General features: G+C 46.6%; 1 protein-coding gene across 2 annotated transcripts in view; it reads right to left on the bottom strand.

Annotated features, from left to right (window-relative positions):
• SIPA1L3 (signal induced proliferation associated 1 like 3) overlaps positions 1-17670 on the bottom strand; it is a 780343-nt gene that overhangs the window by 263473 nt on the left and 499200 nt on the right. For both annotated transcript variants that reach the window (XM_078660667.1, XM_078660669.1), the window contains exon 10: positions 2118-2392. In XM_078660667.1, the coding sequence (XP_078516793.1) occupies positions 2118-2392 (275 nt within the window). The remainder of the gene's footprint in view (positions 1-2117; positions 2393-17670) is intronic.

Raw genomic sequence — 17670 nt, 5'->3', positions numbered from 1 at the left:
GTTCAAGTGATTACAAATGCGGTATTGAAGTAGAAAGAAGATTTGTACTGCTATGGTCTGACCGTGAATTGGCAAGTAGGGCTGTCCATTCACTCAATGCCAATTACTCATTGGTTTTAGTCCGGGGCTCTTACTGAGCAAAATGTTACCTCCACTTGGTCACACATGGGGAACGAGGACTAGAATGTAATGATTTGTTAAATAAAAATGGAATCCAAATCTAGATATATGGTTGATGGTATCCTGTGGACATGGATTTAGCAGGAAACATGAGTTAAGAGGCCCCACACAGTAAAGATAGGGGTACAGCAGGGTGCCAAATGGGAGGAAACTCAAGATTTCAAATGTAAGCAGCTTTGAACTACATACATACTAATTACCTTCCAGAAGAGAATGGCTCTCGGCACCCTGGTTTCAGTTGATAACAAATCTGCTTTGTTTCCTTGACGAGAAAAAGCTGCAGAAGGATGACAACAACAATTTATGCTTTGCCATCTTCTTTACTTAGTGAGATAATTTAAGATGGGAACTCTCTGGTACATTGGTGACATTTCGGGGATTCGATGATAATCTTATATATTCAGCTATTATTGGAGGTGTGCAGACCTCAATTCTGAACAAGGCCAAAAGAAAGGGATTTATATAAAGCCAGACAGCCTCTCTTGGAGAACTTGGATGGAGGCTAATCAATAACCAGTACAACTGCAGCTATTTTTGGAGTGTAGTCAACCCACCTCCAATCCCCGGGAATATGGAAGCTGGATTTAGAAAGAACAGGAGGATAGGTAACAAGAGAAAAAGTCTGCTCTTTTAGAATTTTAAGAGTTGCATAAGGTCCAGAGGTTTCTCACTAGCATCTAGGGACTGAGGAAACAAAAGACTGGTGCCTTATGGAGTGCTCCTGGCAAGCAATCACTTACTTTAAAGTATTACCTAATGCTTCAAGGTGAGGTACAGTGCCGCCCACGGGATGAATCTCACAGCACTCTCTATTTTCTCAACCATGCAATCTCATCGAAGACTGGTCAGGAAGCCATCAGACGATAATTCCTTTAGCAGGCGACATGGCTCGAGGATCAGCTAGCTACAGAGGTACATTCTTTGAGGACTGACTTGAATGGGAAAAGCCAGCGATTCATAAACGCAATTCAAGCCCTTGGCTCTCGCATCTGAATGGTGGCGATGCCCTACTTCAGAGTCTGCCAGACTTCACACTGGCCCTCGTCTTGAGGGCATGCTATAGCAAACCTCATCAAGGCACAGATTAAATACAATCACATCACTCTCACCATGATAGAACTCCACTGGCTTCCCCTGCCAATCCCCACCAAGCTGGCTCACAAGGTCACCACTTCCTTTGGCCATCGGCTCACACACAGGTCAAGACCCCATAAGTCTGTAGGTATAGAGGTGCAAAAAAGGAAGCAACAAGCCATCTCCATTTATGTACCCACCATCTGGCAAGGCATTCCTGTGTCAATCAGGAACCTGCTCCAATATGGGAAAGCGCTGAAGATATATATTTTTAAAGAGCGAAATACTGTGAAGCATCAAGTAGACTCTTTGTCCACAAGGGACCCGGCCAATTTATTTTTAAATGAAATTTTAACCCACACATTTTTGGACAAAACCACATCTCATAAAAGGTGTGAGACCGGTTTTAAATGTTTACATGATTCATAAAAGGTGTGAGAACTGTTTTAAATATTACCTTTGATACTGTGTGGCAATTTTGCAATGATTTAAAGTAATTATGCAATAAAAAAAATCATTCATTCAAGAGCGCTATAGCACGACAATTCACTTTCATAATTTAGCTTCCCCTCCAATCACTCACTGGCTGTCTTTGCCTTTGAGCCTATATAGTGCTCTGCCGCCTTTTGTCTAGGCTTGCAATCAACAAAAACCACATGTATACATATTCCAGTTCAGAGGTAAAAAAGAAACATAAGCGGATAGAAAAAAACACATGGAAATGGATACTCACAGCATAATTTTAAATCACAATACAAAGAGAGAACATAACATTTATTTCTGAGACAGCAACAGAGTTGTTCACTGGCCTTCAAAGCAAGGATTAGAATAAGAGAAAAACAGCAGATTTTCAGAGGAGTTACCTCCGTGGAACACCATCGTCATGGGGTGGTATGATGACAACTTTCACAGTGACTGAGGTACGCAGCAAATCTATCATCTGGTCATGGTTTAAAGTCACCACAGAAACTTTGCAGATCTCAACCAGTCTGCTTCCCTGCCGCAGACCAGCTTGCCAGGCAAAGCCGTAGTCTTCAACTTCAGCTACCGTACCGTCATACTTCACATGGAACCCAAGCTGGCCCAAGCCATTCCTCCGAAGCGTCATATCAACTGTTTCACAGCCGTTGGTCAGAATCTGTGAAGAACATCAATCAGGCTAGTCAATATTATGGATTAAAAAACTTACCACAGTTCACTGAAAATTTGGCCTGAAATGTCCTGCTACTACCTACCATAAGCAGCCTCATGAATGGTGCATGTGCCTCATTTGAATTTTCAATGTATACAAACGAAGCATGTCTCAAAGCAGTATGGAAATCTTAAATATAAATCAAAAGTCCACCACAACCGCAGACTATGTGTTACTTTATTTGCATGTACACTAGTGTATCGTGAAGAATCAATTTTCTTAAAAATAAGGAAAGTTTCTGAGAAAGACTGCAGTACATTCTGTAGGATATAATTTGTAGCACAGATTGCACAACATATTTTGACACTTAAAAACATTTCCTACAATGCACTCACCTACAATCTCTATTACCTACTGCCGCCTACCGTGGACTACCTGGTGTTTGTTGTAAATGGTGCATCCAACTTTATTAAATATATGTAAGCAAGATCCATAAACCCAAGCGTGCCATGCCTCATTTTAGCTCCGGCTCCACATTTACAATTCACTGAAGCATTACAGTCACAGTAGTTACTTGAGAAGGAGAGCTCTCTGCTCAATAGAAGAAATTCAGTTTCCCCATATAAACAGTTCACTTAGGATGGTGGGAGCCAAGCATTGTTTTTCGAAAAACGTCCAACATGCCGCCTTTTACCATATTCAGTGTCTCCCAACACTAAAAGAGTTATCTTTTCAGTATACACGGAGATATAATAATAATCTGGATTCCATTTTAGGCAAAAAGACAACAAGCCAGAATAAGTGCCCCATGGAACAGGAACTGCATTGTAAGAACTACGTGCGGAATGTCGCTAGTAACTGTGATCTAGGCTCCCCGAATAACTACTGCACACCTTAATTCGCCTCAATAGTCCCACTAAGGAGTCAAGATTACAGCCTACTGAGAGGCACATCTCGAGGAGATTTTTCTGTTAAGTACTACGAGTATAACAGTAATGGGACAAACCATCTTGCTCTGGTATCTCTTTCTCTAGTCTCCTCAGTACTAAAAGACGTACCTTCAACGTACCTGTTCGTAACCTCTCGTGAACTTACTTTTAATATTATTAGAAAAAAAATAGAATATATATACATATATGTATACATATGATGTGACAAAGGGCCAGGAGGACCGAAACGCGTCATGAAGGAGCACTGCACTTTAACTTGTATAAAATAAAGTAATATCTGGCACCAGCTCAAGAAGTTGTCCGTACCTGTTTATTTGTGCGTCCAGTGTACAAGGCAGCGTAATTGGAGATGTATATATATATATATATATATATATATATATATATATATATATATACACATACATACACATTAATCCACACAAATCCTTGGCGGAGTCCGAGCCACTTTTGTCGGCGGGCACATGGCGGGAGTAGACAGCCCCCAATATTCAAAAAGTTTCTGGCGACAATCCTCGTGAGAAAGGAGTGAGTTTAACTCCAAAACGCGTCGGGTGTTTTTGTTGCCTAAATAAACACACCAGAGCAAAATTGGGGCCGCTGCACTGGTGTTCCTTTCCGCTGCATGAGGATCGTCGCCAGAAAGTTTTTTGACATATTTACACATATATAAGGATCACTTTTTAAGTGGCAAAGTATTTTTTAAGCAACTAAATATATATATATATATATATATATATATATATATATATATATATATATATATCCCAGTCATCCATCCAACTCCAAGGAGAAAGTGGCACGTACTCATAGTCGGTAAGTATAAGGCTAATTTATTTTGTTCAGGTCTCCCACGACCCCGCAAAGATAGAGAGACGCGTTTCGCCTGCGCAGCAGGCTTTATCAATCTCAGATGGCGCCATACAATCCAAACTATATATAGCCCTCCCCTCTAGTACAGGCACTAATAGACCTAGAGAACAGACTACATGGGTTAATCCAAGTCTGAACAAAACCTTCAATACATCTTAAAAAGGTCAAGTGCATAGTGCAACACATCAAATAAATTAAATGACAGCATAATGCAAAGTTACCCTATTGTAACAGTAGAGACGTTGGGAGTACGTTCTCAGCCTGGGGAAAAAAGCATATAAGAATAACATTCCTAAGTGAATTCGAAATTAATAATGGTACGACACCAAAGCTCTCAAAAGCGTGCAGCCCAACCAATTTCTCTTCAAAATAAAACATACTTTTAAAAAAACGTGCTCTTTGATTCTTTCATAGAAATCGGAAACCCACATTGTTGCCACATTAAGAAAAAGAAACACAATATATATATATATATATCAAGAAATAAGCAGGGATGTCCATTCTAGGTTCCCCCAATTTAATATCCCGGTGAACAATAGATATGGCTGCCTCAAGGAGGTAGATTGACTGAGGGAGGGACCCCTTAAGGGTGTTGATCTAGATACGGCAGGTCATGACACAATGGGCAAAGAGGGTGGTAGCTCGAAATTTACAAACAGGGGTTCTAGCCTCCCTCATTGGAATGATCCGGCAGGAGGTAGGATAGGATCAAGTGGGACTCACAATGTGATTTCCCCCGTCCTGCCGGGCATCATAAGAAGAGAAGGTCAACTGAGGGAGGCATCAGTTATGCAGTCTGGGGTTGGCACTGGTGACCCTCTATCTCACCGTGCTGGTGTCCCCAAGTTTGCAAGTGAGGGAAGAGGGCAGGCAAGCGGGATGAGGTTACTTTCGTGGAATTTGGCAGGCATCAAAAACAAATTGACCTGCCCTGACTGGGGTGAATTTGTTGATGAACTCGATATTTGCTTTTTCCAGGAGACATGAGCAAGTGAAAACCCCCACCGGATGGGTTTAGCCTCATTTAACATTCTGGCATCCTTGGGGAGGAGGGCCCTCAGGTGGCCTTTCCATGTGGGTAGGCACTCCCCTTGGTTGTAGGGCAGAGCAGATGATAACACCCACAAATGACATCCAATGTGTCCTGCTCTCCTTTCCCTAAAAGAAGAAAATCACCCTAATCAACGTGTACTCCCGCCCTGTCAACAACAGTCAAGAATCTGTCACAATCGACCACCTGGGACACTTTATTCCTAACTCGGACCCAGAGATGTGGTTGATCATAGGGGGGTGACTTTAATTGCCATTTTGAACCTCTCATTGACCCTAACCATTCCACTTCCACTGAAGATCTTTTCTGGGCTACACCCGATCCCCTGACTACCCCAACCATGGTCACCACTGGTAATGCAGCTTAACTCACTTACCCTAACTATCACCCAGGGCATGCAATGGACGGACCAAATCCGATCAGCCAAGCCAGCACACATTTAATAGAGTAGGTCAATCCTCTCTAATTGATTACAACGAGATTGTGGGATAAGGTCCTCGATTTTTATATCACCCAGAGGCAGGACAGCGACCACAATTCCCTGAATCGGACTCTAAAACCATGGTACCTTGGCATTTCCAATCCCTCTTCTACCACCACAAATGGGACAGGCCCTCTAACTTTAACAAATAATAGAAGAAATGTTAGGTGGGGGCAATATACAACATTCTCCCTCTAAGCTCACCAAAGTTTACCAGCCAGCAATCCCAATGATATCTAAAATGTGGGATGCAACACAGGCGGGTTGGCCCACCCTGGACCTTAACAACAAAAATCTGGAAACCTTCTGGGGCATAGAAAGCTTGGGCGACAGGGAAGGAGATCGGCCATTGAGCCCAACATAGCCCTTGAAGCTTGGGAAATCCACTTTGGGTCATTGTATGCCATTGGGATGGTGGCTCTGTCAATTCTACTCCCCTTAGTATGATAGCGGAGGTAGACTTGGCGGGGCTCTCGGAGATCACCATGACTGAAGTGGGAAATGCCTTTAAAAAGTTACAAAGTGTCAGGTCTAGACTAACTACAGGGGGACCTCTTCCGGGAAGAACCCAAAATATGGAAACCATATCTGTGTGCCCTTTATAATGCCATTCTGAAGGGTTTGGACCCCGCCGATAACAGGCATGGGGCAGAGATAGTGCCCATGTTTAAAAAAAGGTTGTCCCCTTTCACCCTCTAACTACAGGCCGATCAGTTTAATTGATATCACCCAAAAACTTCTCGGCCGGGTGCTTCTGGACCGTCTCCAGGGCTGGTTGGAGGAAGAACAAATACTAAGAACCTATCAGATCAAACATGTCAACCGTAGACCAGATATTCAGATTACAACTACTTTTCTGGAAAACGGTGATTATAGAGGGTGGCAGCCTCTACCTTATATTTGTTGATCTGAAGTTGGCCTTTGATCTGGTCCCTCGGGAGAAGCTCTGGAAGGTGCTGAGTGATCTTGGGATTCCTCCCCATCTTCTTAAGGTCATAGAGAGGCTCCACTTGGGAAACTTTGCCCAAGTACGTTGTGGAAAATATGGGGAACTTGCTTCCCTGTTCAAAAGGGGGTTCGACAGGGATGCGTTCTAGCCCCTTCCTTATTTTGTCTTTTCATTAACGTCTGGTCGATCATCTTATAAACATCAAGGACAACGACACTCCTAAGCTAGCATAAGGGAGGGTGCCTACGCTGATGTTTGTCGACGACACCTTATTACTTTCAAAAAAATCAATGGGCATCCAACACACTACAATGGCTTTGCTAGTTTCTGTAAGCTGCGGGGGCTGGAGATCAATCTAACTAAAACTAAATACATGATCTTTAACCCCCCTAGCATTACTAGGCCAAACCCTTCTCTAAATGGTACTCCTCTAGAAAGAGTAAAGATATTATCTGGGAGTTACCCTGTTACAGCAATTTGAATGGGAGCCCCAGCTGGCCAAAGCAAGACTTTGGCTAAGCCAGACAGTGGGTGGTATAATGAAGATGTACAGAAGCTCAGTTTTTAAACCAGCCGCCCCTGTGGTGGAAATTTATAAAGCTCAAGCAAGGCGCGCCACGCTATACAGGGTGGAGTTGTGGGGGCACTGCTCTACCTCCAACCTAACGAAGGTCGAGAACAACTTTATGCGACAGCTTGTGGGCCTACCCCGTAGTACTCCTCTTACTCCCCTCCGCATGGACATGGGATCAAGAGATTGTCCTGAGACCATTAACATTTTGGAGGAGGTTATGTGTGACCCCAGAGATGTCCCTTTACAAGGCTGAGCTAAAGGAGCTCCTGACCTCATGTATTATCAAAAAAATCCTGTGGCTCCGTCACATAACGGACCTAGGCACTAAGCTAGGTAAACCGGGCCTCTGGAGAACTCCCGAAGCATCATGTGCCATAATATCTAGGCCAGAACTAGTCAAATGTTTCAGACAATTTAATTTAATGTCCCTAGAAGAAAGTGCCTCATGTGGTCGTTTAACAGCGGAATTTCTGTTAGTTCAAAATACATACAGGGGGCGTGGCTACCGGCCGAGCAATATGGCCGCCTAGTCTCGGAGCTCCGAGGCCTTTCCAGCCCTTTCACCAAATCCGTGCATAAATCCGTGCAATTGGAGTCCATGGAGGGCTTCCCCTAACGTCGGAACTCAAGCGGCGCTCATCGGATGAACTCAGATAAAAATCCAATGCCGTCATCCAAAGATACCGCCGCCCGAGTACGCGCAGCCTAGCAGAGCCCAGCAGACCGGGGACTAACGTTGTTGCAGCGGCCAGAGGCGGGCATACGGAGGCGCGGAGCTCAACCCCGCCTGACGCTTGGGACACACAAACGGCGATTCCGCCTCCTTTGCTGCCTCCTGAGGTGCCCGCCCCATACCTACTTGCGGTGGCCTCAACGCGTGTGACGGACCCCCCCCGGTACTGCTGCGGAGTCCGGCTACGTTCTCCAACTCTGGCACGAGCCCGACGGCTGCGAGGGAGGTAGGCCTGGGTGAGAGACGGCGATATCTGTGGAACCACCGCGTCCTCCCTACCCCCTCAATATAAGACTGGCAAGTGCGGGCCGGGCTCTTTGTGACTCGTGTTTTCTGCTCAAGACTGCGCTATCACCCTGTTCAAGAGACACTCCAGCCCCATAAGTCTGACCTGTGGCGTCATATTAACTATTACGGTGTGGGCCCTGAAATATAGCATTCTGAGATTGAGTGGAACCCCTTTTTGGATTGATAGGAGCATTGAAGTTGGGGGGTGCACCTACTTCATACTGTTGGTGCTGCTGGAACTACTCTTCCTCAGGGAGGTTTGGACCGGGTACTGGCCCAGAGTGAGACAGACCGTGGGACCCTTTGTGACTGAGGCGTGACGCCCGCGCAGTTACCAGGGAGATACGTGCTCCAGCACTCCACCGGTTTCCCCCCTCCACCGACTAGTGGCCCCACACCACCAAGTACTTTTTCACACCGGATATAAACCCGGGGTCCGGCCACGGCAGGACACTGACGGCGGAACAGTTCGGACAACTACTAGCAATTTAACTTGCAGGCCAACTCCTTCTGCGCCTGCTGCGCGCCCTAAGATCCACGTCAATATGGCGGGCAGAGGGCCCCGAAACTAGGCTGTCCAGGCTAAGCTGGACAAGTACGCTTACAAAAAAGGGTCAAACACAACGTCACCTCATGGCAAAACGCAGGAGGGAGACTGAGGAAAAAAGATCACACTGGATGACATCATGAAGGCTCTAGCGAATGTCCAGGCGACAGTCGGAACGATCTCCACAGACGTATCTCTGCTGCGGGCAGACCTCCACAAAATGGCGGACAGAGTGAAAGAAGTGGAGATAGTTGCAAAATCCCTGGTTCATGACACGTCAGAACTTTAAATATCAGTGACCCGTCTGGAAAAGGAAAACAAGATGCTAGCGGAAAAGCTTGACGACCAAGAAGGGCGTGCAAGGCGGAAAAACGTAAGATTTATAGGTATTCCGGAATCAGAAGGAACCCAAGCAATGGATCTATATGTGGAAGAGTTGATAAAAACCAGTCTGAAGCCTAATGGACTTTCCCATTTCTTCTCGGTCGAGCGCGCTCATAGAGTGCCTGGCGGCAGGCCGAAGCCGGGGGCACCCCTGAGACCAGTACTGGCCCGCCTATTTAACTTCAGGGATAGAGACTCAATTCTGCAAGCGGCGAGGATCTCCCCCCTATCCGAATACTGAATTCTTCCATATCCTTCTTCCCGGATTACACTGCAGCCGTATCCAGGAGACGTCGCAGCTTCTTCGAAGTTAAAAAATTACTCCGGGCACAGGAGTTGCCGTACTCCATGCTCTTCCCTGCAAAACTAAGGGTGGTAGCTGAAGGTCGGACCTGGTTCTTTCACTCGCCAGAGGCGGCACTCGACTGGCTGGAGGGATGGCGCCCGGGGAACAGAGCGGACCGAATACCGAGACCACACCGCCGCCGAGAGGGAGAAGATACCCCGGAAGACCTGGGCTCCGGCAGCCAAGAGCCCCACCACGAATTACCCCTGGAAGAGGAATGAGATAGGCCGTACCGTGGATACTTCTCTGTACCTGATGCGGCAATATGGACATCACTGTTCTAGCTGTCTTGAAGTTTTGGACTGGGGCAGGCCTGAGAGACTCCAAAAGACTGGTGCCTCGTAAGACTCTTTCCCCGACAAGCAAGTATTGCAGCTATGGGAGGGAAGAAGCACTATGCTAAGTTGGGGTGGCGGGCAGTTGTAGGTTCGCTAAGCAGGGAGGCAGGGAGGGTGGGTGGGACTTGGGATGGGAAGGTAACTGATTCGTTCAATTCTGCTGATTTTGTTATATGTATGGTTTTCCTTTTTGGTTTGGTTGAATACAATCTTAGTGAGGCAGCGATATGGTTTGATATTGTAGCCCTGCGGGACAAATGCAACTCTAGATGTTCGACACACCTCAATTTCGCTGATGGCTAAGACTCCTTCGCAGGAGCTACAGGCTCCCCTAACATCCCTCACTGTACTTACCTGGAATGTCAAGTTGAAGAGAGGGCTTGTATTGCAATATTTGAAACGTTGTGGCCCTGCAGTGGTCTTCTTGCAGGAGACGCACCTAGTAGGATCAGCGGTTAAGGCTATGGATAGATGGGGGTATAAGATGATAGCACATGCGGAATTCTCCTCAGGCTCCAGAGGCACAGGGATTCTTATTAGGAAAAACTTCCCACTTGTGGTACAGCAAACACGAGTCGATGATCAAGGCCGCTTCGCAGCACTGACCTGTCAATGGGAAGGGCGGTTGTTAAATCTTGTTTCTGTTTACATACCGCCTGCACTTCACACGCAAGCCCATTCTGCTCTCACTGCATTTTTGCTGACACTACCGGTAGCGACACTTCTGATAGGGGGCGACTTTAACGATATACTTGACGGCACACAGGACAGATTTCCCGTTAGGTCGGAGATGCAGGGTGGGCGACGTCTTCTTGGTCAGATAGACGCCCTAGGACTTACAGATAGCTGGAGATTCAGGCACCCGACCGAGACACGCTACACTTTCTACTCCGCAGCACATAACTGTCTCACGCGCATCGATTATTTTCTGATATCCGCAGACGCCTTGCAGGGTATAGAAGAAGTAACTATTCGCCCCAGGGGCATATCAGACCACTCTCCAATGATGTTAAAATATACCCATCACCAAACCTGCAGAAGACGCATGTTCCCGGTGCACACTGGCTTCCTCCAGGTGGCACCTCTCATGTCAACACTCACACGCACTACGAAACAATTTTTTCAAGAAAATCAGGGCTCTGTGGACTCACCCAGCGTGCTCTGGGAGGCATATAAAGTGGTCCTCCGGGGGCAAGCAATGGCTTCAATCACAGGTCATAAGCGGCAACAGAGGGCGGAATTAGATAGCCTTGAAGCTGGACTAGCCGCAGCAATCACTGAACAGGAGGCCCACCCTTCTCCAGGAACCGCCCGTGTGGTTCGTCTTAAACAAACTGAAGTTCTGGCTCACCAAAGAGAAATGGCACAAAGTAAGATCCAAGCCACTCGTCATAGGATATACGGGATGGGAGATAAGGCAGGGAAGATGCTAGCCTGGCTAGACAGAAAAGAGAGCGAATAAAGTCATTGCGCAACTGGCATCGCCCGCAGGCTCCACGGTCTCTGACCCTGATGATATAGTCATTGTCTTAGCCGACCATTATGAACAAATATATGCTCCCCGGGCGTCCTATACAGTCGCGGAGGCATATGAATATATTAAGGATCTCACGATACCAAAGCTCTCCCCGGAGGCAGTGCTTCTGTTGGAGGCGGACATTACCACTGATGAGATAGAGGCAGCTACCTTCTCGCTGGCGTCTGGCAAGGCGCTGGGGCCCAACGGGCTCCCCGTTGAGCTGCATAAAAGAACGGTGCAAACAACGGCCCCCTTTTTCCTGAGTATGTTAACTGACAGCCTTGAGATTGGGGAGCTGCCGAGGGATCAACGGCTGGCCACGATTGTTGCAATCTACAAGCCTGGTAGACCAAGGACGGACTGCGCCTCCTACCGTCCGATTTCTCTCATTAACGCGGAACCTAAGATACTGGCCAAGCTGCTGGCGATGCGGCTGACTCCACACCTCACGTCTCTAGTCAGTCCGGACCAGTTGGGATTCATGCCACATCGGAGCACGGCCCTTAACCTCAGCCGGCTCTACGCGGTCCTGGCGCGCGCAACGGATATCAAGGAACCTGCAGTCATCCCCTCTCTCGACGCTACTATGGCGTTCGACACAGTGGAATGGCCCTATTTATTCGCAGTGCTCCAACACATGGGATTTGGTCCCAAATTTTGCGCCTGGATTCGTCTGTTATATACTAAGCCCTTAGCGCATGTCGCCGCCAACGGGCACATTTCACGAGACTTCCCTCTTGGCCGAGGCACGAGGCAGGGATGCCCACTGTCTCCGTTGCTTTTTGCATTGATCTTGGAACCGCTTGCGATCTGGATCAGATGGGAACCCTCTATCAAAGGACTCTGCTGGACCGATGTGTGGGAGGATCGTATATCCCTATACGCGGATGATATCCTTTTATATCTTACTTCCCCCAAAAAATCGATTCTTGAATTACTAAACGTCTGTGAGAAGTTCGGTAGAGTGTCAGGTTATACGATCAACTGGACCAATACCATCCTTTATGTCCTTGCTGGTCCCCCACCTGTCTTGCCCCTGAGCTGCCCCCTGAGAGCCGCAACGACGGCGTTCAAATACTTGGGTATCTTTATTACGCCGGACCCCGACGAATTCTACAATTTAAACCTCCGCCCCCTTCTGGAGAGGTTTAAACGCGACGTTATATGTGTGGCAAACTCTCCCTCTCACGCTTTTGGGTAAGGCGGCACTATATAAAATGTTGGCGCTCCCGCGCTTTCTCTATGTGCTTGAAAATAACCCGGCTCTTGTCCCTGTAACATATTTTAAAGCTAGAGCTGCGACAGTATTGTGGGGCGGGAGACCACCCCGAATCGCACAAGATAAGTCAACTAGAAGCTGGTATGATGGGGGATAGCACTACCAAATGTCGATATATATATATATATGGAAGGTAAGGGACTGCTTGGTAATCTTTACTGCCGCCGCCCGCCTCCAGATCTGATAGGCCCGACGCAGCACTCTGTACAGTTATGGTACAAGGCCAACAGGCGTCTTAAATGCTCGGGGACTATCACCCAAATGACGCCACTGTGGGATTACTGCAAGTTGGGTTTTCTCCGTAACCGTAAGGGGTTCCAGGCTTGGGACACCATTGGTATATCGGTGGTGGGTGATCTCTGGAAGGAGGGTAAAGTGGTAGAATTCACCCACCTGCAGACACAGTATGAGATGTCACAGACGGAAAGGTTCAGATACTTACAAATTAAGCATGCGCTACAGTCGGTTATACCGATAGGTACCGTCCTACAGGAATCATCTCCTCTCGAAGATAGACTTCTGACAGAACACATGCGGGACAAGGCCACTTCCTTCACTTATCGGAAACTTATTAACAACCTCCCAGACACGACGTCCATATTAAAACAGAACTGGTCTAGGGAGGTGGGCTCCTTTGAGGACTCCGAATGGCAGGAGGCCCTCTCCTCACCCCGGGAAACTGCTATCCCCTCTAGGCTAAAGTTGGTCCAACTTAAAATATTACATCTTACGTATTATACTAGAACGACCCTACACAAGATAGGGAAAGCCACACATAAATTCTGCTTGCGTAACTGCGGGGAGGAGGGAACGTTCTTCCACACTATTTGAGACTGCAGACACATGACAACATACTGGACAGCGGTAATGCGCACGATTTCTCAAACTATAGATATATCCTGGATGCCGGAACCTCGTAGCTGTTTACTGAATGTGTGGGAACCCATTGATCTGATTCTCCGGCAACAAGACTGGGTAATGTTGGGCATGTTGATAGCGAAGCGCAACATCGCCATGCTGTGGGGTTCGGCAGTATCGCCAACACTCAGAAAATGGTGCAGAGACATGGATGAGGCGATGGTGGCAGAGAAGGCTGTCTACATCCATCGTGACTGCCCAGGGAAGTGGGATAAAATCTGGGGGGCTTGGAACACATTTCGGGGTTATATTTGTGAACCACCAAGCATTTCAGGGGAGGATGAGGACTCAGACTAGTGAAATACGGTTGTAAAGTAATGATGAGGTACTAATGTGTCGAAACGTCCCTTTTATTATTTGTATCTTAAAACTGACTGCAATTGCGTTGTGCCCGCAACATCCATATTATATAATATACCAAATGTATGTAAAGTTGTCTCATTTGTTATGTAAAAATAAAAAAATATTAAAAAAAAAAAAAATACATACAGCAAGGAACATTTTCTGCATTCTATTCAACCCCCACTGGCCAGGAAACGTTATGTGCAATTTAGATTAGGGGCCTTCCCGTTACTAGCAATTACCAGCAAGTGGGTCAGAGAACAAAAGAGGGACTGCCCAGCATGTAACTATAAGGTGGAGTCTGAAATACACGTCCTGTTCCTCTGCCCAGCCTATCGGTTGCCGCGCAAGCGTTGGTTAATACAACTCTGTAAGAACCTGGGCTTTGTGCGCTGCACAGAGGCCTACAGAGTTTTAAAGTATGACACCCATCCACCAATAGTCTTTGCTGTATCTCGATTTTTAAATAGCATGTGGCACATCCGACGTGCTGTCCTAAAGCAGAACCACGGGGTTGTAGAAATGTACTGAATTCAGATAGGTTCATATACATGCTTTGGGTTTAGTGCTGTAGCCCCACTTCTTTTTAGTTGTGTATTAATCTTTGAGTGCAGCTCTCCCCTAGTTGGCTGCTTTTATCTTTTTATAATCGGCTGAAGAGGGCATCATGAAGCTTTTTCACTTCTCCAAGATTTTTAATTTGTGTATGTCCATTGGATAACTATTATTTAATATATGAATTTGAGAAATCTAAAAGGTTTTAACTACAAATGTATTATACTTGTTTTATTGTGAACTGTACTTTGATGGCCCTAGTGGCCGAAATAAAGTTATTGGATTGGATCAAGGGTAGTGTTTACCCGAAACGCGTCATGCCTAAAGAAACAGAGAGGTTATAATAAACTGACCTTTTGTACCGGAAAACTGCCTGGTGGTCCGTGATTTCTGCATGCCTCGCTGGAGAAGTAGAAAGTTGGTAGAATATATATATAACCACGCACACACCCTCGCAACTGTATGCGGCTAACAAATTGCTAATTTGCACCTATGGGTTATCGCCTAAACCCGGGCGCCCATATGTAATGATTTTAATTAATCAATCACGAATAAAGAAATGAAAATGAAAGATTCCTTTTTATATCCAGTTGAAAATAATTTATCAGGAACTCTGAGCAAATGGTTGAGCCCATCCGAATTGTATCCACGTATTCCGATAAGAATAACATGAAGCAAAGCATGCCACAAAGAAAAGTGTGTGAGGTTTCTTGTCCCATTATGTCACGATACTTATAATGTATCTAGAGCCAGAAAAGTGTAACTGCAGCTATGAACCCACGAACCTCAAGTGTGTGTGTCCTGTAGAAATGGGCGCTCCTATATAAAACATAAAAATAAATCCACAGGGGCCATGTGGAGGTCTAAAACTGTTGTTCTTTTGGGGAAACAGCATTAAAGAAAATTAAATTGAGAAGGCATATCTGAAGTATGCCATCTTAAGCCAATCCAACCATGTACTAAAAAGACCCATTGGCCTAACTGGCTGAAGAGGATCATCTGCATGAAAGGAGTTCAAACAATCCCAGAATGTCCATCGAACATGCCTTCAAAGGACACAGAGGACAGCAGCAGTTGTCTGAGTTTGATACTCTAACAATTAAGGCAAGTTTAAAAATAAAAGTAAAATTTCTATCAAAAATATTTTTAGATCTACAGCTTTTTTTGGTTAATAGAGTGAATTGCCTGTGTACTAGGTGAGGCCTCACATCGTCAAACAGAAGGTATATGAGCCGACGATAGAATAGTCCTGAAAGAAGATACTGTATTTTACTCAGCATTGTGGGGTCTGCTGGCTATTCCTTGGGGCTGTGCATCTCAACGGGCATTCACCTACCTGCCCTGACGTTCTACTCTTGCTGTGGGTCTCCCTCGCTGCCGCGGATAGAATCACCGCGTGGCCGCTGAGGAGGGGACTACAGCTCCCAGGTCGCCCTGCAGTTCTGTCGACGCCCACTTCCGCCCAGAGGTGCTGAAAGGAGAGTCGCTCCTTCGGTGGAGCTGGGGTCTGCTGGCTATTCCTTGGGGCTGTGCATCTCAACGGGCATTCACCTACCTGCCCTGACGTTCTACTCTTGCTGTGGGTCTCCCTCGCTGCCGCGGACAGAATCACCGCGTGGTTGCTAAGGAGGAGATTACAGCTCCCAGGTCGCCCTGCAGTTCTGTCGACGCCCACTTCCGCCCGGAGGCACTGAAAGGAGAGTCGCTCCTCCCGCGTCGCGGGACGCGCGGGGGCGGCGCTGGGAGAAGCCCGGGACAAGGGCGGGGCCGTCTGTGGCCGTCAGGGGCCAGAAGAGGCCGGTCCGGGCCCCCCCTCTTTATTGTGAAAGACAAGCATGGGTAAGCGGAAACGACAGTCTTCTCAGGACCAGGGGGAGTAAAGGCTAAAGTCCCTATGAAATCACCCTCAATTATTTTCTATTTGACTTCGGCGGTGGGAGTGTTAGCATCAGAAATTGAGATCGCAGAGAGGGAGCTTGGGCTGGAATCGAATCCTGCTCAAGTAACAGGCACCCTCCCCCTGGATATTACCCCGGAAAACCCAGTCCCTCTGGAACCACGTGTAATTATTAATAACCCAACCCGTGCTCAGGAAGCACATCTCGTTGTGGCTGAGGTCAGAGCTCAATGTGCCGCAAATAACAATCTCTGCAATTCCCCTATTCAGACTCAGATACCTAAAGGTCAAACTAAGAAGCAGAGTACTGCGCCAAATAAAGCTCCGAAAAGATCTAACAAGCGGGACAAAGAGCCTAAAAATACCACACAAACTTGTGGGTCTGTGACAGCAAACACAATAGAGACTACTGTACGGGACATGATGGAGGAATTTTTTACCTCTCGGTTTGAGTTGGCTTTAACCAGTATTGCCAAGGACATTATTGATACCCTGAATACCTGTGTTGCTGATCTATTAGAAAAATGTGAGCAAATCAATATGGTTTTAAATTTGCATAATTGTGTACGAGGTACGGGTCATATACCCAGGCCCATTTTATGTCCCTCTAAACCAGACATAGAGAAAAATGGGGCTCATGCTGAAGGGCACAGGTCAAAACGCCCCTTGCTGGCTGAAAAACCCAGGCAGGGTCTCAGCTTACCTAGGGGTCTGACTGATATAAATGGGGATAGGGAACAACAGAGTAGCCAAACTAGAAAATCGGAGCTGAGAAGCAATTTAGCTCCAACTAGGTGCCGGGGGTCAGAAACGGATCAACACCTCAGGAATAAAATTGTCCTCCAACCAAGTATTAATCTACCCCCTGAAGCAACCCCATTGGTGGCAGTCCTAGTAAGGATTCCCCCGCTAGTGGAAGGAGAAGTTGAATCTACAGATGCCCTATTAGCAGTCACTAAAAAATGGTGTAACCAAAATTGCTCTGGAGACACTGAAATCTCCTCAAACATCATAATGGCAAGGCGGGTTGGCTGGTTAGGGAGTACCCAAAAGGTAATCAAAGGGGACTGTGTAATTGTAAATTTTAATAACCTCCATTATGTACCCAGGCTGCTGTGGGATGCTTCTGGGCTGAAGAGAGAGGAAGAATGCATTAGGGCATTATCCTTGTTTTTTTTTTTTTTACCCCCCCCCCCACAAGAAGGGTTAAAGAAGACTCAAGATTTGGTTTTTGTCGTGAAAATATTTCTGGAACTATTG

Source organism: Lissotriton helveticus, chromosome 9 (genome assembly GCF_964261635.1).
Source record: "Lissotriton helveticus chromosome 9, aLisHel1.1, whole genome shotgun sequence".
NCBI classification, from domain to species: Eukaryota; Metazoa; Chordata; class Amphibia; order Caudata; family Salamandridae; genus Lissotriton; species Lissotriton helveticus.
The sequence above is the reverse complement of the archived record's forward strand: the minus strand, read 5'-3'. Positions and strand labels throughout refer to the sequence as shown.